Here is a 22,448-nt window from a genome sequence, read left to right on the forward strand (position 1 = left end):
TACTTTGAACCAAAGATCTGGTCTAAAAACATAGGTATTCTTTATGGGACCAATAAGACACAAAGCCTCAGTAAGAAATGTAATACAAATGAAAAGGAATCAGTAAGTGCATTTAGCACCTACAAAGACTGCACAAGCACTGAGAGTCCATGGACCTGAGAATACAGAAAACTGCTTTGGCAATTATTCCCATTTCCACAGCTGAGAGAAAGGATTCAGCATCACAAAAAATTATGCAAAATTTAGTCACTTCAGCCCCTCAATTAAAAGATTTTCTACACGGTTTGTGAACTCAGTTGGGCCATCTCTCTGAAAATCTGATCCAGGAAAATAGATCAGATTGTCACTACATGCAAAGTACACAAGAAAAAATGTAAACAATAATATTACGAAGAGCTGTATGACATGCTAGGAAATGTGTCATCTTCCCTTAAGAGGGAATTTGAGGTTTTGGGGAAAAATTGGCAGAAAATTGCCTCTTTTTTATTCCTTATGATTAAGAAAAAAGGTATGAAAAAGTTGAAGGTAATTATTATTCAGAAATACTAAATAGAAAGAAATTACACAACTGCAAGATACATTATTTACCTCTAAAATCCAGAAGTGAAGACATGTGCCAGCATCACTGGCTTTTTCTACTCTTTGAACAGAGTGTACTGAGGAATGTCTTGGCTCCCAGTTATGCTGAACTCATAATTTTAAAACTACTTTTCACAATCACAAGCTGAATGGTTAACTTACCAAGGATATTGTTAAAAAAAGGTGCTGTGTACTGGATTTCACAAACATGCTTTGCAAATTACTATTACTCTCCGAGTCTCTCTGCGTTCGTTGAAAAGATGGCAGTTAATTCTTTTACTGATCTATTTCCAGATTTATGGGTGTTAAATAATAAGGAAGGGCATTTGCCTCCAATTCAAAGTTTAAGGATTATTTCCAAATGTTTTTCCTTTAAATTTCTCCCCATCATGCATAAAAACTTGCCCCATCCACCTTGTACTGCCTCAGGTTGGAACACATGCCATACACGAATCCAAGGCTAGGTCTACACTACCCGCCTGAATCGGCGGGTAGAAATCGATCTCTCGGGGATCGAATTATCGCGTCTCGTCGGGACGCGACAATCGATCCCCGAATCGACGCTCTTACTCCACCAGCGGAGGTGGGAGTAAGCGCCGTCAACGGGGAGCCGCGGAGGTCGATTTTGCCGTCGTCCTCACAGCGGGGTAAGTCGGCTCCGATACGTCGAATTCAGCTACGTTATTCGCGTAGCTGAATTTGCGTATCTTAAATCGACACCCCCCCCCGTAGAGAAGACCTGCCCCAAGATAGTAAAATACTACCACAGCAAAGACAATATTAATTCATTTCTAGCCATTGCAAAGGGGTCTACATTTTCACTTTGGTGAATAATGTTAACTATGTAAAGCCCTCAGTATTGAGATAATAATAGACTTCAACAACAATTGCTTATATGCACTTTTAATCATACAGCTATCCTTTGTTTCCTTCACACCTTTCTATGTATATTCTTGACCAAAAGAAAATCTGATCAACTAGTGTAAAGTGTTTGTGTATGTGGAACAGGGTTTTTTAAAAACTTTGCATTATTGATGGCTATGATGGAGACTATCTAATGTCCACCATTGTTACTAAGTTTTATAGCCATGAACCAAACATACCAAGCAACCCCCTACCCTATATATAGACCATCAAAAAAATCACAAACTCTCTCTATATATACACACAGAAGACACATTACACTTTTTCTTAATTCTGGATAAACTGCTTTAGTTTTACTCATGAAGGAATTCTGCGCCAATTTTTTTTTTTAAATTCTGCACCAAAATAATTATGTGCACAATATTTTAAAATTCTGCAAAACTCTGCAAATTTTATTTGTCAATAAATGACTGGCAGTGGGGAGCACAGGCCACGGGATGCATTGAGGTGGCAGATCACTCTGAAGCCTCTACCGCCCCGGTATAGTGACTTGGCAGTGAGGCTGCACCCAACCCTGACACAGTGCAAGGGCTGGGCCTATCCACGTGTGGAGGTGTTTACTGTGTGTGGGGATCCTGGTGTGGGGCAATCTGGGTGAGGGCAGCTCAGTGGGAGATCTGAATGCACAGGGGCTCGCAGCACACAGAAGGGGAGCACGACTAGCACTAGGACCGAGGAGGCAGTGTTCAGCTGCAGAGTCAGCAGAACCCAAACACAGCCTCATTCAGCTGGACAGCTCTGCGCTTCCAGAAATGAGGGGGGGGGGGCAGTGGCACATAACCCTGTGTGTGTCCCCCATGCCTTGCCTCTATTTGGGGTCTCCCCTCTACCTGGGCATGGCTTCCCTTTGCTTCCCTGATGTTTTCCGCAGGGAAGCACAGAAATTCTGTGGGGCAGGAGAGGGGAGTTTCTGTGGGCTCGCAGTCCTGCAGAATTCCCCCAGGAGTACAGTTTGTTTTAACCAACTATGACATTAAAACAATATTCAGTTGTTTAGAATCATGTATCTAAGGTCATGTCTACACTTACTGGGATCGATGCTGCTGCGATCGATGCAGCGGGGGTCGATTTATCGGGACTAGTCCAGACCCGCTAAATCAACCGCCGAGCACTCCCTCATCGACTCCGGTACTCCATCGGAACAAGAAGAGTAAGGTAAGTCAACAGGGGAGCGTCTCCCATCAACGCAGCACCATGTGGACACCGCAGTAAGTCGACCTAAGTTACATCGACTCCAACTATGTTATTCACATAGCTGGAGTAGCGTAACTTAGGTCAACTTACCCCGGTAATGTAGACAAGGCCTCAGAGGCAAACAAGGGATTGTTGCAATAAAGCTCAAATTATATAAGTGCCATAATATAATATTTCCTAGCAAAACACAATTATCAGCAATCACATCTTATCAGAAAAAGCACTTCTGTTAATAATTAGACCCAAGCATATCATAAAAACGTTTGGTGAACTTTAGAGTGGCTCATACCACATCTGACATTGAAGGAAATAGTATAAGACACCTGGTTTTGACAGCTGCTTCACTGACTCTGGGGCCCAACTATTGTTTCAAGAGTCTACCATGATCATTTACAAAAAAAAAAAAAAAGATTGTCCTCTCTCTTTGCTGAGCCTTCATGAAATGAAGATGGAATTCTCTGTAAAGCTACAAGAATTAGCTTTCTAAACCGTTCTCCTCTTCTCCATCTGAACTTTCTGACTTTATTTAATTTGCTATAGCCTCCACAAAAAACACCAGAACTTTTGTTATTAAAACAATACACTATAGCGCATAAGCAAATAGGATTGTAAAAGTACAATTTCATATCAGGGGTTTGAATTATCAGACAAAAATAAGTCATGAAAAAAAATATTTGACATACACATTGGAAAATTGGTTTTGGGGTTTTTTTTGATGGACGAACAGCAAGTGTCAATGCTGATTCCTTCACATTTTTAGCAGCCTTCAAGATCACTGACCATGAGATGCTGTTGACACAGCTGCAAGTACTGATAGAAATCAATACATAGCACTGTTACCGTCTACAGGTTGGTCAACCTATGAGCAACAGCATCAGAGGTAGTTGCTACATTTTAAACAAATTACCATGGGCACCTGTCATCCATTGTTATCATCATCAATCAGCAAAACCTTACATAGCTTGCCCCCATTTGAATTTAATTTAGTTACTTTCCCAAGAGCTAATCTCTTTGGCCTTTTCTATACTAGAAAAATGTACTGGTTTAACTACATAGATTAAAAAACTGATTTACCTGAACTCCTGTAACCCCTAATATAGGCACACTTAAACCTGATTTAACCCTTACTTTTATTGATTTAGCTTATATTGGTAATTTATCAACACAAGCTAAATCAATGTAAGTAAGGGTTAAACCAATTTAAATATGTGTAAATTAGGATCACACCAGTTTAATTAGATCATTTTTAAAATATATTTCATTAAATCAATTAATATTTCTAATACAGACAAGGCCTTCAGATTGTTTTATATAATCTCTGTCTTCACTGATGTTCTCAACACCTCCCAAATTTGTATCATATGCAGATTTCAGTAATACTGTTTACTCTTTCTTCAAGATCATTAAAATATTACATAAATTGGATCATAACATCAATCCCAGTAATAATCCAGTACACACCTCCCCTAAACTTGATGCTGTAATGCTATCCCACATAACAATGTTCTAATTAACATTAATTTGAATTATTTTTCAATTAAGATTAAGTGAGGTGGTATCAAATACTTTACTAAACTCCAGATCCATCACATCTGTATTCCCCCATATCCCTTAATGTTGTTACTCTATCAAAAAACAATCAGTTTCTCCCCAGCAAGATTCATTCTCTATAAAGCCATGCTAAATATTACTCTTGGTTCCAATATCCTTAGGTCATTCAGTCTTTTGTTTATCTCTAATTCCTTCTCATTTTTTTCCATCATAAAGCAGTCAGCTGCTTAATGGTGGCTAGATAGTAAATGAGGATCACAGGCTCCAATTTTATTTATTTATAATAAAAAAACAAAAGTGCAAACATAAGTACATGTCATTCAGATTTGTGCAGCAGAAATTCAGATTTTTCCCATAGGAATTGCCATAATGGATCAGACCCATGTTCCACAGTGAGTTCACAGTGAGCGCCATTTCAGGTGACTTCAAGCGGCATTCCCAGGAGTAGGGAGCTTTGGAATAAAAATTTAGCACAGAAGACAAAACTGCACTGCCCACTGCTGCATGAGATCTAGAGACATGGACCAAGACACAGTGTTTGAAGAATCTAAGTATTGAAGATCACATGGCAGCCTTGCAGATTTCAGGGCTAAGCATTGGCCAAAACCCTAGCAGAAGGCTAAGCATTGGCAACCTCATAGCAAGCAACAATACATCTTGAAATCCACCTTGATAGTGTCTTGGTAGAAATTATGGAACTCTTAGATGTGTCTGCAGTGGAGACAAATAGTCTGAGACTTCCGAAATTGTTTGGTCCTACTGAGATAGAAAGCCAGTGCTCTTCTGACATCTAAGGTATTAAAAAAGGTTTCCTGATTCAAATTATGTGGGGGTTTGGGGGGGGGGTGAGGGGAACAGTAAACATATGGTCCGGTTCAGATGAAACTCGTATGATACATTAGCAAGGAATTTGAGATGTGGACGTTGGCCAACTTTATCCTTGAAAAATACTGTAAAGAGAGGATCTGCCATCAAAACCCCAATTTCCCAAACTCTTTGAGCCAATGGAACAACTATTAAAAATGCCTTCTTCGTGGATAGTGTTAATAATGAGCAGGGTTCAGAAGGAGGACCCATGAGAGCTTTGAGAACTTGATTCAGATCCCAGGCCAGAGCGGGGTATTTTACTCGAGCAAAGAGGAACCCCAGTCCTTTAATGAACCTTACAGTTTTTGGGGGTGAGAGAATACTGAGAACCCTTCCACTGAAGAATGGAAGGCTTGCAGCCAGAGGAACCTTAATCAAGCTACTGGATAAACCTGTTTTCTTCAGTTGTAACAGATAATCCAGGATAAGTGAAAGTGAGGAAGATTCAGGTGCAATTTGCCAGTATTCACACCAACAGCTGCATTTTTTCCACTTCAAGGTAGGTACTATGGCTAGATTTCTTCCTGCCATTTAACAACAACTTGCTGTACCTCTACTGAAAAGGTAGACTCTACCTGTGAACCATTGAGGTGCCATGCCTTAAGTCGGAGACCCTTTAGTTGGGGATGAAGCACTCAGTCTGCATCTTGAAGATGATGAAAGTATGAAAGATTGATCACCAGGCAAGGAGACAATTGAAACAGGTAAGGATACCATGCTTGTCTCACCCACATAGGAACTATCAGGATACCCTTGGCCTTGTTCTGACACTTGTTCATCACTTGAAGAATTAGAGGCATTAGGGGAAATGTGTAATACACACCCTTCACCCAAGGAAGGAGAAAGGCATCTCCCAAAGATTGAAGGCCTAGGTCCTCCCATCCCCGAACAGAACAGACGACACTTCATGATTGTGGCTGTGGCAATGGGATCCACCTCTGGACATACCCTAAACGACATATTCCAAATATGGGTAAGTGGACATTGAGGGGAAGAGATTGAGAGGGACAGGACAGGGGTAAAAGAGGGGCAGGTGTGGAATGAAGCTGAAGTGAAGAGATTGATGGAGGGGGAAGGAGAGGGTTGGAGCAAGCAGCCAATTGGCACACAGCAGAGAAAGCCCAGTCAGCCCTGTAGAAAGTGATATGATATTGAACCTAATTATACTATAATCACTTTAATTTAGCATCTTAACTGTCACTTCTTGAATTAGTGCCTGTGTATGACTGTGTGCCAATATTTAACAAAAAGCCTGGAAGCATGTGTAATTGCATGGGCAACCTAATGATAGACTGGTCAGGGAAGTGTCATTTGAGTTGTAAAAATCTCAGAATCATAATTTCAATGGTGTAATCCTCTGCAGCGTGGCAGGGAGAACCCTGCTGCTCTTCCAGCTTCTGGTCCTTCAGTTGATGGAAATTTTGGTAATACAATGTTATCGGAAATGGGCTGAGTTGGATATCACTCAAAAGCCCTTTCTCCCACTAACACAGGGGTAGGCAACCTATGGCATGCGTGCCGAAGGTGGCACACAAGCTGATTTTCAGGGGCACTCACACTGCCCGGGTCCTGGCCACCAGTCTGGAGGGCTCTGCATTTTAATTTAGTTTTAAATGAAGCTTCTTAAACATTTTAAAAACCTTATTTACTTTACATACAATAGTTTAGTTATATATTATAGACTTATAGAAAGAGACCTTTTAAAAACGTTAAAATGTATTACTGGCACGCAAAACCTTAAATTAGAGTGAATAAATGAAGACTCGGCACACCACTTCTGGAAGGCTGGCGATCCCTGCACTAACATAATGACAAACATAGAACAATTATGTAGATATATATATTCATGGAAATGTTTAAAAATCAACTTTTTTAACACAGGCATGTCAAACATGCAGCCCTCACAAAGATAAATTGTGGCCCTTGATTGAAAGTACTGGGTTATCAGTTAATGCTCAGAATTAATTTTTTTTTATGTTAAAGATTAATATAAATAAAAGGAGTATTTCAAGTTGAATTGCCATCATCGGCAAAAAAGAAGCAGTTCAATAGTGTTGAGTATCAGCTTTGTATATTAAGCCATGAACAACAGAAACCTTTCTATGTAGCATTTTTGACCTATAAAAGGTCTTTGACACGGTTAGCAGGAACGGCATCTATAAGATCCTGTTGAAAATTGGCTGTCCACAAAAGGTGCTCTCCCTATTCAAGGTGTACTCAAGGCGTTCCAAGAGGGAACGAAGGCAATCATCCATTATGTAAATGAAACATCCGAGTTTAGTATTGATACTGCTACGAAGGAAGGCTGCATCTTAGCATCCACTGGTTTTGGCATCTTCTTCTCTATTCTTCTTAAGTACACCTTTGGAAATGATCAATCTGGCATACTAATTGAATCAAAGAGGGACAGCAGCTTGTTTAACATCAGACAATTCCAGAGCAGAAAGCAAATCATCCACCTTACTATTCGGGACCTGCTTTTCCCAGATGATTCTGCATTCATCTCTAATTCACCTGATGAACTGCATGTCATGATGAACAAGTTTTCTGATGCATGCACCGAGTTTGGCATGGTAATCAGTATCAAGAAAACAGCTGTCATGTTACAAGGTACCAACATTCCACCTAAAATCTATGTCAATAATGAAGCTCTGGACAACATGGATCACTTCTGCTATCTTGGCTCAATTCTTACCAGCTCACTTAACATTGATAGGGAACTTGATGCTAGAATTAGCAAAACTTCTGTTACTTTTGGCAAACTTACCTCGCATGTTTGGAACAATAAGTTGCTAACCCTGAACACAAAGGTGTCTATCAGGCTTGTATCCTTAGTACCCCCCTTTATGGTTGTGAAAGCTGGGTTATGTACTCCAAGCAGGAGTGGAGATGGAACTGTTTCCACCTCCGCTGTCTTAAAAAAATCCTTGGCGTTACTTGGGACCAACGGATCACCGATAACGAGACTGTTGAGAGAATCAGCCTACAGCCTATGCAGACTAGGCTGGACATTCGCAGGCTTCACTGGTTGGGACATGTGGAGCACATCCCTCAAGATCATCTGCTGAAGGCTGTGCTCTATAACCACCTTAAGAACCACCAGTGACGCAGAGGAAGGCCAAAGCTCTGATAGAGCGATAAGGTGAAGCAAGGGCTCAAGGAATTCAGCATTCCCACTGACAACTGGGAAAATCCTGTCCAAAATCGTTAAGTTTGGACAAGCCGGGTTAACGCTGGTACAGTCCCCATGGAGAGCCAAGCAGAGAGCCCAGGCTGAGACCTGCAGGCAAGCAAGAAAGCAGAGTCTGTTTCAACTTCCATCTGACAAGTGGACCTGTAGCCACTGTGGGAAGGATTGCTGCTCATGCATTGGGCTCTTTTTCCATGCCATTGCTAAGCACCACTGATGGACCTACTAGTAGCTTAATCTTTGGAGAATACCACCGTATAGGATCTGGTTAAACACAATGTTCCAGGGGACATTATATACTATAAAATGTGCACACAAGCTGAATTTGGCATGGTTGGAGAGGAATTACATTGAGCATCATGAAAAAGTTAAAGATGCCAGGACAAGTGCCAGCTCTGGGCAAGACTCACTACATTAGGCTTCAAGAACAACACCTCTTTCTTCTGTGGTAAGCTGGAAGCCCAAAAGCATCCATTAAGTTCAGTTTCAACACGTGAAAGAGGAGAAACTGTATGAATAAATCACTCTTAGTGAGAACGTTGCATGGAAAGTTAAGTGGGTGCATTGACCCAAAAGACATACCACACTGCATATCACATTGAGTGTTACACCAAGAATGTATGTAATGTGTTGTGTCAAAAGGTAAAAGAAACCGAAACAAATACTAATTTTATTCCTACAAACTGTAATACTCAGCTGCAGTACAGAAATTGAATCACAGTGGCTCTAATGGATGGGAAAGTAATGGCGATGGCCAATGCAGAGGCTAAATACATGCTTTGAATGGGACTGAAGAGGAGCAAATGCTTAGCGGCAAGACTCTTATTGAAGATGAACTGTGGGATATGATCATAGTTCTTAGCAATCCCATCCACAGAAATTAATCACAGTGCATATTCTTAAAAGCTACAAAAGATGTGGCACCATCAAAAGTGGAAGAAAGCGCTGATGTCAACAGTAATATGAAGAGACTGTTTGCAGCTGCTACATTTTTATGGAAAAGCAATTTGTCCTGAAGTACACGAGAGTTTCAGGGATCCATCGCTGATGCCAAATCTGAAAAAAATTACTGCCTAACCTGTACTACTACTTTAAGTGATGTATCAGTGGTTGAAGTGACTTTAGCACCAGCATGACAACAAGCAAATGGAGCAGAAGGCTGCCATTTATCGTAAAGCCTCATGTACGAGTGCTTCAGTAAAAGGCAGATTTTCAACACATACACAATAACTGTGCGGCATACAGATAAACCAACAGCTGCTTCTAGTGGTAGGTTAACAATTGATTCCAAAACTCACGGCAAATTCCTCGTGTATCTTGCACAGCATTGGCTCCTCCATTGATTGCAACAAAGTATTCCATTTGGAAAATGCAATTGCAAACAAGGTTCTTTGCCACATGGAACTGAATGAAGAATTGTATGTTCTCCAGGAACTCGTCACGGGTGGGTTTAGATTTTGTGCTCCTGATAAGTTATTCCTTAAAGATCCAGCAGATGGCAAAGATACTATTATGGTCTGCTATCAGGAGTGTAGTAATGGGGCAAGCCCCAGCCTCAAGTGTTGTCTAGACAGTAAAGAACCGCTCCTTGAAGGAGCTTCTTGACTTCATGAGTCACTCACTTTCCTAACAAGGTACAAAACTTCCAAAGCCAAGAAGTCCAGTTTTCAATGAAGCAGCAGTTGAATCAACTATAGTAGAACCTTCTACATTCACTAATCTTGACATCACTTGGTTATTGCGAAAAAGTGGAATGCATTCCAGAGGTGAAAAATCATTGAATACAGCTTCAGCTGAAGAGATGGAAGAGGTAACCTCGAATGATCTGTACACCCAGGACACACCATACCATACCATTTCAGGAGACATACATTCTAACATGGTCTGCCTTTAATTTGGCACTACAGACGGCGCTAGAGTGAATGACCCATGTATGCTTCCTGCCAGTCAGACTTGCCTAGCCCCACTGATAGTTCAGTTAACGTTCCTAACCCAGCCAGAACACATGAACAAATACATTTGCAGAACTAAATCAAAGTATTTTGTGATACTAGACTTGGGCCTTTACAGGCCTGTTCAACAGCTAATAATGTCCCATTATGATTTTTTTGGACAGAGGATTCTACATCCTAGTGAATTGCACATATTCTTTGCAGCAATACATGCAATCGCCTCCTTCGTTGTTAGCAGTGGTATTCCTGAGATCTGAGGGATTTTGTACAGTGACAATACTGTGAACCAAATTCTTGCAGAGAAAAAGTTGCATGGAAAATCTATGGGCTCCATTCAAGAAAAAAAGACTAAAGCTGTGCTCAAATGTAAAGAAGAACGTCAGAGCAAAGGTGGTAGGAACTATTACAGAGCTAACCAGAGACAGGTTTGCTCTTCTTCTGATTGTGTCTAGATCTTAGTGTGATGTTGATCTATTTTGGGAAAATAGAAGTTCTCTAAGGTACCACAATCAGTGTACAAATGCTATGTAACAATGCATATGTGCAAGGCAAAAAACAAACTAATGCACATCTTGCATGATCTTCCCATACCAGCACCTACAGACAACGTGACCGGTACCTTATTCCAGCAGAGACCTTTCAGTGTAGCTCGTAGTATGGCTGAGGTACAAGATCTAGACAAAGCAGAAACTATTAACACCTGCTAAAATTTGTCCGAACACTTAATTATGAGGATACAGAGAAAATACTGGACATATGAATTTCCCCTTTGTGTTTGAGACATATGTAAAGGAATCAAAAAAATATTACCAGAAGAGACTCCATTGTATTGAACCTGTCCATTAGAAAGTCATTGACCCCTGCAAGTGTCTCCAATGTCACAGTGAAAAAGTCATTGTCTCATACTTGTACAAAGGACAAGTTAACCACGCAACTTACACAAAAACCCCTCCAGCATTCAAAGAGTTGCTCAAAGAATTTCATCGTCACATGGCATAATGAAGCTGCTGTCTCACACTATTCAGTGGAGTTTCTTCATAGTTCCCACGAGGCTGACACCAAGATTATCTTGCATGCCATCAATGCCACAGAGAACTGCAGATTTTTGCATAAGAGACAGATGTTCTAACGTGCTCTGTGAGATGCTCCCTAAAACATCTGCAAGATTCTGCTTTTTGTGCCTGCTGCTGAGTCACAGAATCACAGTATATGTACAAACAAGTCCAGCTTCTTTGCCTCTTTTGATTGGGGGTGGCAGCCTGATGCCCCTGACACACCCACTCATTAGCCACTAAAACAACTAGCGATCCTGGAGGCGGGTGGGAGTAAAGATAGTCAAACCTTTGGGAGGGCTCCGCATGCTTTGAAGTGGGAGGCAATGAAGATGGGGTCTGCTGTAGTGACTTTACAGGCGCTAATATCATTTTATTGATTGGCAGTGCCACACTAGATGGACCTGCCACTGATATTCTATCAATCAGGCAATGAGAGGACTCCCTGACATCCTTGACTTGAATGCCCAAGTCTGAAGCTACCCTCCTTAACAATTTCTGATAAGTCTTGTAATCATCATCAGAGGGTAGGGTTGCCTTTGAGGAAAGAGGAGGTTACCCACCTGTAACTGGAGGTTCTATATTTCACTGTGGGTTATGCATGTACACCATATGCCTGGAGTGGGAGAATTTGAAAGTAGTATCCATTGGTCCACGCATGTGCCCAGACTTGCCTTGTCCATCCATTCAAAGTGATAAAGGACAGGGCGGACCAACCATGGCTCCAGTTCCTTCTCCACCATAAATCTGACAGATTCAAAACAGAGATGTAGGAGGGCGGGAAGCAGAATACACATATCTCGAAGATCCTCCATTTACAGGTAAGTAACCTCTTCTTCTTTGAGTGGTTGTTCCTATTATATTCCACTGTGGGTGACTGACAAGCAGTACCTAAGTTGGAGAAGGGTGCGAGGATGAGGACAGAAGGGTCGTGCAAAGTATCGCCGTGCCAAAGAAGTATTCGTGACTGAGTCGTGGAACAAGGCATAGCATGTTGCAAACATGTTGACAGAGCTCCATGTGGCTACTCTACATATATCCATGTGAGGCACTTGCTGAAGGGATGCCATGCTTATTACTTCCGCTGTAGTGGAGTGAACCCATACTCTACAGGGGCAAGGTAGATTTGCAAACTGGTAGAAGAGTTTAATGCAGCTGGAAATCCATTTGGCGATTCTCTGGGTGAAGACTGCCTGTCCCTGGACTCTCTCTTCTATCGCAATAAACTGTCTAAGGGACTTCCTGATTGTTTTTGTCCTCTGCAGGTAAAAGGCTAAAGCTTATTGAACATTGAGAGACATTCTTCTGCAGATGCATGTGGTTTCAGGAAGAAAATCAGTAAGTGAATGGATTGGTTAATATGAAACTGGGAGATCACCTTTGGTAAAAATTTCAGGTGTTGGTGTAAGAAGACCTTATCTGAGTGGAATATTGTAAATGATGGGTCCGCCATCATAGCTCTAAGTTCCCAACCCTTCTCACCAAAGTGATAGCAAAAAGGAGGGTGACCTTCATGGAGAGAAGAGACATGGAGCAAGATGCCATTGGTTCAAATGAGGATTTTGTTAATACTGAGAGTACCAGATTCAGATGCCATTGAGGCGCAATCACTTGGAGGGGTGGGAAGGTTCTTAGGAGGCCTTTCCAAAATCTAGCAGTTAGCAGGTTTGTAAAACCAGAGTAACACTCCATAGAAGGATGGAATGTGCTGATCGCCGCTAGGTGGACTCTCAAAGGGCTGAGGGCAAGATCCAACATCTTTAATGATACAATGTAGTCCAGGATTAGCAGAATCTCTGCTGCTTCTGGTAAAACCTATGTTGTGGCCAAGATGAAAACCATCTGCAATTACCCCAATAACTTTATCTAGTGGAATCTTTCATACTATTAAAGAGAATGTCTTATACAGCGGAGGAACATGCCTGTTCGATAGTTGATGACAATCTAAATACCACACTCTGAGATGGAGCAGACGTGGATTGATTGGGATGCTTGATTTTGCCATTTTGTACTGGGTCAGAAGATTGGGAAGGTCAGGATGGTAATCGGTGGGCAGGATGACATGCACAGAAGATTGGGGAGGTGGTGTTACTAAATCAGTGTAGAGAGGCACTTACATCAGTGGGAGCCAAATTTAAGTGAAGATACTTCCACAGCTAGGTGGACGCAAAGCATCTTATATCAATCTAAATGTGGCTGAAGAGGAAGGAACTGAAACCCTATGAACCTAGAAGAAAAGGAAACTAGCCCTCTCATGAGAAAATAGTACTCTTTTCTTTGGGATAGTTCTTTTGGGACAGCTGCCCCACTCCATGAGAAAAAGGGCTGGAACAGGCCAGAGAGGCTGCGCACACCAGCAGCCAATCAGCAAAGGCCTGTGGAGAGCCAGTCAGGGCAAAGAAAGAGGCAGCCAATCAGGGCCGGGCTGGGCCCTATATAAAGTCTGCCTAGCAAAGGAGAGGGCAGTCTCTCCCTGACTAGCAAGGGAGGAGGACTGGCTCCTGAGCCCTGGTCTACACTGAAGGGGGGGGGGGGGGGGGGATCAACCTAGGATACGCAACTTCAGCTACAAGAATAGCATAGCTGAAGTCAACGTATTTAGGTCTACTTACTTGCGCCTCTCGCGGCGGTGGAGTACCAGAGTCGACGGGAGAGCGCTCGGGGATCGATTTTATCGCGTCTACACTAGACGCAATAAATCGATCCCCAATAGATCGATCACTACCCACCGCTCCAGCAGGTAGTGTAGACGTACCCTTAGGTAAAGAGGTAGCACCTTGGACAGAGCAGTGCTGGGCAGGCTCACGGAAGCAGAGGACAGCTCCAGCCCAATTACCTGCCAGGCTGTGGCTCCTGCTAAAAAGGATCGAGAAGGTGCACGGGGCCAAAGGGGAAGTGGCCCAGGGAAGATAGGCGGACAAGAGGGGAGAGAAGGAGGGTAGAGAGAGGCTGCCGCTAGAGGGTCCCCGGGTCGGGACCCAGAGTAGCGGGTGGGCCTGGGTTCCCCCCCTTCCCCCCTTGCACTGCATCTGGCCACGGAGAAGTGTGGCTGAGACAGACTGCAACTTGCCCCTGAGGTGAGGGGCTAGACTTTGGGATTGTGGTTGGCCACTGAGGCAGATGCAACCCGAAGGACTGCCGTTAAACTCCCTTTCCCCTCTCCCCCCCCCCCCCCGAAGGGGTTGAGAATGGAATAGGGGGAGCTGCCGGAGGACAGTGTCCTGAAGCGGATGCCGCCAAGCAGGGAACAACGCGGGTCCCAAACCAGCAGAGCAGACAACAGGCAAGACACCACGCGCAGAGGGCGCTCCACTGCTGACGAGCTAATTTCCGGAGCAACCAGCAGGAGGCGCCAGTGGTGGTGAGTCCTGACCCCGTTACAGCATCTTTATTTCCTTTTACTTCCTGTCCCCCGCACTCTTAAGTGGTTTGGATCTGCAGACCCACTTTGAGATAACCCAAGGCCCCATTACTTCCAATCTGCTTCATGCCCACTCACCCATACTTCAGCAAAACCACACACTATTACATCCACATCTGCCTTTTGTCTGAGCAGTATATTGAAAGAAAACTCAGAAAATGACAATTTAACATTTTCACGGCTGTAGTGAGGCGGAGTGGCCTCCCACTGAGCCAGAGCGGGAGGGACAACCGCTAACACACTACAATGGCAAACAGATAATGTAATATTTTCCATTAGATCCATGATGACGATGAAGCAATTAAGTCTTTTTCTACTAATAAATTTGTAACAGCTCTTCATAACCAAGTGGTAGTGAGAAAAGACGAATATACATTGTTAATTGAACACCATACATACATGAAACATGAATAACCTGGATTTTCAGATGTTCTGACCCAACACAAATCTCAGTTACATCTATAGAGAAGAAGGTGCTTAGCAACTTAGAAAAATTAGGCCAGCAGTGTCTGATCTTGCTTCCATAGATCATTTTAATTTCAACAACGTACCTTCTATTGTCAGAGTACCCATTTTGGACTCTAAGAAGTCAAATAGTGTGCTGGGTGCAGAAGGTCTGGCATTTCCTAGTTCCTCTTCATCTTCAGGTCTTAGTCGGCCTCTGCCCTTTCCTTTCCCTGTGGATATTACAAACAGATGACTTACAGCCAGACAAATCTACAGTAACTCTACATTTCTTTTTATTGTAATTGTTTTTATAAAACAGATGAAGCCTTTAAACAGGAAAAATATAATCATATCCATGAATTACATGGATTATTTTCAATTAAGAACTCTTAACTGTGCGATTTTTAACCAGGAAACAATTACAGATATAATACACAGAGGTACTTTTCCAATATTCACGGTCAGGTCTTGACTACATTATGACTTAGAGGAAAACATATATGCAATTATGCCCCTGCATAACTCCACATACAGTAGCAAAGACCAATATTATATTTTTGTGCTTGGAGGGACAGATAGCTCAGTGGTTTGAGCATTGGCCTGCTAAACCCAGGATTGTGCGTTCAATCCTTGAGGGGGCCACTTAGGGATCTGCAGCAAAATCAGTACTTGATCCTGCTAGTGAAGGAAGGGGCTGGACTTGATGACCTTTCAGGGTCCCTTCCAGCTCTATGAGATAGGTATATCTCCATATATTAACACAAGATCCCCTATTATATAGACACTTTAGTCTAAAACACAGCTTTACAAGTTATACCTCTAGATGGTGGTCCCTGAATAGGTTTCTGTTTACTGCTGTTCAGAAGAAAATTTAATGCTGCTTCTAGGCTGTTGCTATTATCCATAAGCGCCTGCCTTGCTGCTTCTTTACTGAAACCCATTTCTGTTATGTGCTTTAGAGCCTTTTCATCAACCTGTAACAAAAGATATACACAAAAGTAATCACAAGCTACAACACAGATTCCATAAAATACTAGGTTTGCTTGTAAATTGCACATTAATATTTAATTAAAACATTAATTTATTTTTCATGTATGATGATAAATACTTAGGGCCATTTATAAAAATACTAACAAATAAGCTTTCATGGCTTCATGTAACTGACTTGAGTACACTGAGGTGAGAGGAGACAGGGACAGATGGTAATTTTAGGAGATGGATTTTACATGCTTTGGGGTGTTTCTTTGATTTTTGGGTTTCGTTTTTTGGAGGGGATTTTTGGTGTGTGTGTGTGTTCGTTTGGTTTTTTTGCTTTGATTTAATTTCAAATATAAAACCAAAGGAATAATATTAGATGATGTCAAACTCTGATTCCCATCGTTTAACTCTCACTCCATCAAACAAAGGAGTATCCTGATAGACAGCAGTATCTCTCCCCTTAGCAGGAAGAAAGAAGGCAAAAATATATCAAGCATAGCTTAACGGGCCAGCCTTTTGTGCTTGGTACAAACATTTCCAAAGCTATGACTGACAATGGCTGTGCAAAATCAGATTATACATTCTCCAAAATAGGGAGACTAGATATATAATGACTAAAGATCCTGCAGAATAAAACTGAAAGAAATACCAGTAAGTAATTTTCCTTCTTCAGTAATACATGACTTCTCATTCCCAATGATATGAAACATTCTGACAGACAGCAAATATAACTATCAGTGTACACATAGTAAAGGCGATGGCCTTACATAATATTGCTGTTTGAAGCACCAAGCTGAAAATTGAATCCTCCAATCCTCTATTTTATTACGTCTAATAAATGTGTAGTGTGAGGAAAAGGTTCTAGCCTCACACACCTCCCTGTAAAAAATGTCACACTTCTCTGCCCAAAAAAAGAGAAAAGGGACAACCCTGTGCTGGTACAAACAAACCAGATAAACTGAACCATATGACTCAATAGGTTGACAGTGCAGTGGATGTTTTAGAAATATTTTGGTATATGTCTCAACCATGAAAATTGAGTAACTCCTTAATGCAAACTAAATAAAACCTGCTTAAAAGAACACAATTAGTTTTGCTGAGAGATTAGTACAAGTTGTGCAATAACTAACGTGACCATGTGATATTATCATTATTACCCATTTTCTCCTTTCCTCCTATAGTTTGTTACTTTCACTTGTCTTGCTTCCAATTAGATGCATCCTAATTACGGCATATGGGTGCTACTACAATACAAGTAATAAATAACAGTATCTAAACATCAGCCATCTAGTTTGCAGATATAAATATCCAAATTCACTTCCAAAACCAAACTGGAGCATGCAAGAATAACTTCTTAAAAGAATGAAGTACAGTTGAGTGGGGATAAAGTAAAACTCCTACACTTCTGGCTAAGTTGATTCCACTTCCTTCATAATTCCTTCTGCATCCCCCAAACAAACAAGTCCACCCAACAATATTCTTAGACTGAATGTCCACAAACTGAAGCACAGGACCATCACTAAATAAAAAGACTTACAATTACTAATGTTCCCTGCAACGTCGTAGGAAGGATGGTCTATGTTACTAACACTAAAGTGGCCTACGTACAATGCCCAGCTCAGCCACAGACTTCCCATATGAGGTTGAACAACTTAATCTAACTTGTGACTCAGTCTCTCATCTGTAAAATAGGCATAGTGCCGCCCTATCTTACAGGGGTGTGATGAGGATAAAATACATTAATGACTAAAAGGCACACAGATAGTACAGTGACATGGGCCATGTAGGTGAGTATATCAGTAAAAAAACAGGCAGATTAGAATGCAGCTGTCCTGGGGGATGGGGGGGAAAACAGTGTTGGTTTAGAATCCATTCCTTTAGTGCCAGCTGGAGCCTGCCCAGTAAATCTGTTCTACTGTTCTATCTCCCTTGCAGATAGACAAGGTGGGTGAGGTAATATCTTTTACATAGTTGTCATAGAGAAGAAGGGATATTCTACCATGCACCAGTGGTGCATCACCTCCTTTTGGAGCTGGAAATACTCAGTGTTCCTGTCTGCTGTATATGACAGCTACTCTTTTCATCAGGAGCTAAGCAGCATCCTCGGGCTGAACAGTTGAGAGCTAATCTTGGACAGGACCATAATCTGAGACCTGAGGGATAGGCAATTTCCCAGAGACCCTCTTTCTCACACAGTCCTTGTAACTTTCAAGGTATCTATGGACTCCAAAGGCCAGTCAATCTCTTCCTTCTCTTATATATATATATATTGCACCAAAAGCTTCTCTCTCTCTCTTGCTCATCATTATATAATAAGACTGGAATGAAAAAAAAAAAAGGAAGATTAAAACAGGAGGGTCTGTGTTTTAAAGCTGAAGGAGGCAGAACAATTGACCTGGAAGTAAGTAGTCAGGTACCGGTATAACAACTAAGACAGAAACTACTTCATTGCTTCATAGTACACTAGGCAAAGATGTTGTGCTATCAGATTCTTTTATAGGATGTGGGAGAAGGTAACATAATGAATGAAACCATCTTTGTTAAAAAATTTGTTTCAATTAAACAACCATGTCTAATATTAGGGCTACAAAGGATAAAAGGAGCTGATTCTTCACCATCTTAGGACCTTGAATAAACATTTACATTATCACACCACCACCAAATCAGAACACTGTTGTATGCAGTGTTGTTGTAGCTGTGTTGGTCCCAGGATATTAGAGACACAAGGTAGATGATATAATACCTTTTATTGGACCAACTTCTGCTGATGAAAGAAACAAGCTTTTGTGCTTACACAGATCTCTTCTTCAGGTCTGGTGGCAAGCCTACACGGACTGCAGTCATAGTAATTAAATCACTTTTACATGTCCACACTACACTCCTTGTATCAGTGGTGCATGTCCTCACTAGTGGTGTTTGCATCGATGCAGAGAGCAGTGCACCCTGGGCAAGTAGCCCACTGTGCAACTCACCACCATCTAGCGCAGGGTATTTTGTAAAGGGTTTGCAATGCCTCATGGGGGCAAACGAGACATGCAGGGATGACTGGGAACATGATTTCAAGATCTCATGATGGTGTTTTCTCCATCCCATAATTTTATCTGCATCCTATAACATTTTGCACCTCTTCTCAAAAGCCCCACAAATCCGCACAGCCACCATCTCTGTGAGAAGCATGGTTCCTGCATAGCTCTGCACTATTGCAATGAGCGTTGTGAACACATCTGCGCCTGATCCTGCAGTATTTCCAGAGTCAGGAGAGGAGCCGCATGGAATATGCGCCATGGAAAGAAACAATTCCAGGTTGTTGCTGGCAGTTGCAGACAGTGGAGCATTGGTTTGGGCCCGAGAAACAAGTACTGACTGGTGGGATCACACGGTTATGCAGGTATGGGATGGTGAACAGTGGCTGCAGAACTTTTGGATGCACAAGGCCACATTCCTGGAAATGTGTGCGGAGCTCGCCCCAACCCTCCGGTGCAGTAACACCAAAATGAGAGTTGCACTGACGCTGAGCTGGGGTTGGACTAGATGACCTCCTGAAGTCTCTCCAACCCTAATCTTCTATGATTCTATGAGGAAGCAAGTGGCAATCGCGGAATTGAAGCTTGAAGCAATGCCAGATTGCTACTGCTCAGTTGGGAATCAATTTGGAGTTGGGAAAGTGTGCAGGGCCATTAATCGCATCCTGCTATGAAGGACTGTGACTCTGGGGCATGTGCAGGACATACTGGATGGTTTTGCTGTACTGGGGCTCACAAACTGCATTGGGGTGATAAATGGCATGCATATCACTATTCTGGCACCAGACCACCTTGCCACAGAGTATATCAAGGAAGGGTTATTTTTCTATGGTATAACAACCGCTGGAAGATCACTGGGGACATTTTACTGACATCCGTGCTGGATGGTCAGGGAAAGTGCATAACGCATGAATCTTTAAGAACAAAGGCCAGTACAGAAAGCTGCAAGAAGGGACTTTCTTTCCAGACCAGAGGATTACCATTGGAGATGTTGAAACGCCAACAGTGAATGTGGGAGACACAGCCTACCCCCTTATTCCTGTGGCTCATGAAGCTGTTCACTGGCCACCTCGACAGCAGCAAGGAACGCTTCAACCACAGACTCAGCAGGTGCAGAATGACAGCTGAAAGTGCCTTTGGCTGCTTGAAAGGCCGCTGTCACTGTCTACTCACAATATCAGACCTCAGTGAAAAAAATATCCCCATGGTTATAACTGCCAGCTGTGCACTTCAGAATATCTCTGAAGCAAAGGAGGAGAAGTTTCCAAGAGGGTGAAGGTGGAATGGCTGTCTGCTGATTTTGAGCAGCCAGATACCAGAGCTATAAAAAGAGCTATACGGCTCAGAGAGTGGAGACCATTTTAATAATGAGTCACAATAATGTGTGTTGCTGTTGTGTGGTGTGCCTGATACTGTTTTTTTGCACCCCAGTATGAATCTTATAAGTAGTGCTGTGCGAGTGGTAATATAACAGTGCAAATGCCTCTATCACTATTATCTGTGAATGATGTCAGTCCCAGCCACCATATGTTGTGAACTAATAAATATGAATTAAGTTTCCATAAATAGAGTTTTGTTCCAAACACATGCAAACAGACATTTATAACTGAATGAAACTTTATGAATACAGGGGAAAGAACCTTTGAAGGGGAAAGAACAGTCCTTTCCATTCCGCAAACACATACACCAACTATCTCTCTCAAAGGTCAGTGTATATGCAGCTGTGATTGTCTGTACTCTCCGTGGGGGTGGAGTGGTAGGGATAGTGCAACGACCCCCGATGCCACGTGGAGTGTGGGGGGAGGAAGCGTAGGGAAGTCCCAACATGCAGTTCTCTATGGGCTACGGAGGGGGGCAAGCATGTCTGACTGATGCTTCAGAAGCGCTAGCATCTCCTGCTTCACATCACTCTCCTTTTCCCATGCTTTTCTCCTGTCCGCACCATCCCTGTCCATTCTGTCCGTGAGCTTGATCCTCCAAGCCCTGTGCTCAATACCCACAGCACTAAAGGCTTCCAGGATCTCTTTGAACATATCGTCCCGCGCCCTCTTCCTTATCTGGCTGAGTTACTCCACTGGTGTGGTTGGAAAGACCCTCAAGGCCACATTTCCAGCTGCAAAAAATACAATGCACATAGATACTATTGTGAGTTTATTCACAAGATAAATGGAAACTTGGTATACTGAACTCACTCCCCTTGATCCACACAAGTTACAAGCACTACATTCTCACTTCTGCTTGGAATCCATAGAGAACGGTGGTAGTCCCAGCCATGGCAAATATGGCGCCTGGGGGGGAGAGGGGCAAGCTGGCACAGTAAGGGGGAGGGGAGCTCACAGGCATGAGTATATGCAGATAGGGTAACTAAACTGAATACTGGCACCATTTTCCACAGGCAGTGATGACTTTAGCTGATATCTCACTCCTGAGGGTAACAGAGGCTGAAAGGGAGCTGCTCCTGCACACATCCAGCTGGAGACCGGGTCCATAGGCTGCTAGCCTGTATGCTGCAATGATGCCTGCTGAGTAGTGTGGGAAAGTGTCCTACCATGGTGGAAAAAATAAGGCAGCCATCCCCAATAGTCTTCAGTAGAAGATTGCAGAGTACCTCCAGGAAAGTTTCCTCGAGATCTCTATGGAGGATTCAAGGGACATCCCGGTACACATAACAAACTGTTCTGCAGGGTCTCCTCTGCCTAACTGTACAGGGGAATGAGAAGCAGACAGAAACTCTACCTCTATTGGTTATTTCACTACCTCTTGTAGCATGATAATAATGAGTAAATGAACAGATGTGTCCCTGAAATATCAAATCAAACTGCATGCTTGTTCCTTCCCCTTCATCAGGCTCTCCCGTGATGGACTGTGTGGACTTGTTTGACGGCTCTGGAGTCAAAAAGAGGTCCTGGCTCACTGAGTCACTGGATCCCCGGTCACCTGTCCCCCATTCTCCTACGCCTCCTCTTCTTCCTTGTCCAACACCTCATCCTCAGGGTTCACTCCAATAGCCTGTGATTGTGACTCCTCCCAAGTACGCACGGGGCCCTTGTAGACGTGATGGGGTCGCCGCCAAGAATGGCATGAAGCTCTTTGTCAAAGTGGCATGTCTACAGCTCCACACCAGAGCGACTGTTAGCCTCCCTTGACTTCTGGTACAACTGCCGCAGGCTCCTTGGTCTTCACATGGCACTGCTCCATGCCCCTGTTGTAGAACTTCTCTCCCATGCCCCAAGCAATTTGCTCATAGATATTGACATTTCTATGGCTGGA

General features: G+C 42.7%; 1 protein-coding gene across 1 annotated transcript in view; it reads right to left on the reverse strand.

Annotated features, from left to right (window-relative positions):
- TDRD3 (tudor domain containing 3) overlaps window positions 1–22,448 on the reverse strand; it is a 281,940-nt gene that overhangs the window by 79,096 nt on the left and 180,396 nt on the right. Inside the window, exons 9-10 of the mRNA XM_065405303.1 lie at window positions 15,995–16,151; window positions 15,282–15,407 (exon numbers count right to left, since the gene is read on the reverse strand). Of these exons, the coding sequence (XP_065261375.1) occupies window positions 15,282–15,407; window positions 15,995–16,151 (283 nt within the window). The remainder of the gene's footprint in view (window positions 1–15,281; window positions 15,408–15,994; window positions 16,152–22,448) is intronic.

Source organism: Emys orbicularis, chromosome 1 (genome assembly GCF_028017835.1).
Source record: "Emys orbicularis isolate rEmyOrb1 chromosome 1, rEmyOrb1.hap1, whole genome shotgun sequence".
In the NCBI taxonomy this organism is placed as follows: Eukaryota; Metazoa; Chordata; order Testudines; family Emydidae; genus Emys; species Emys orbicularis.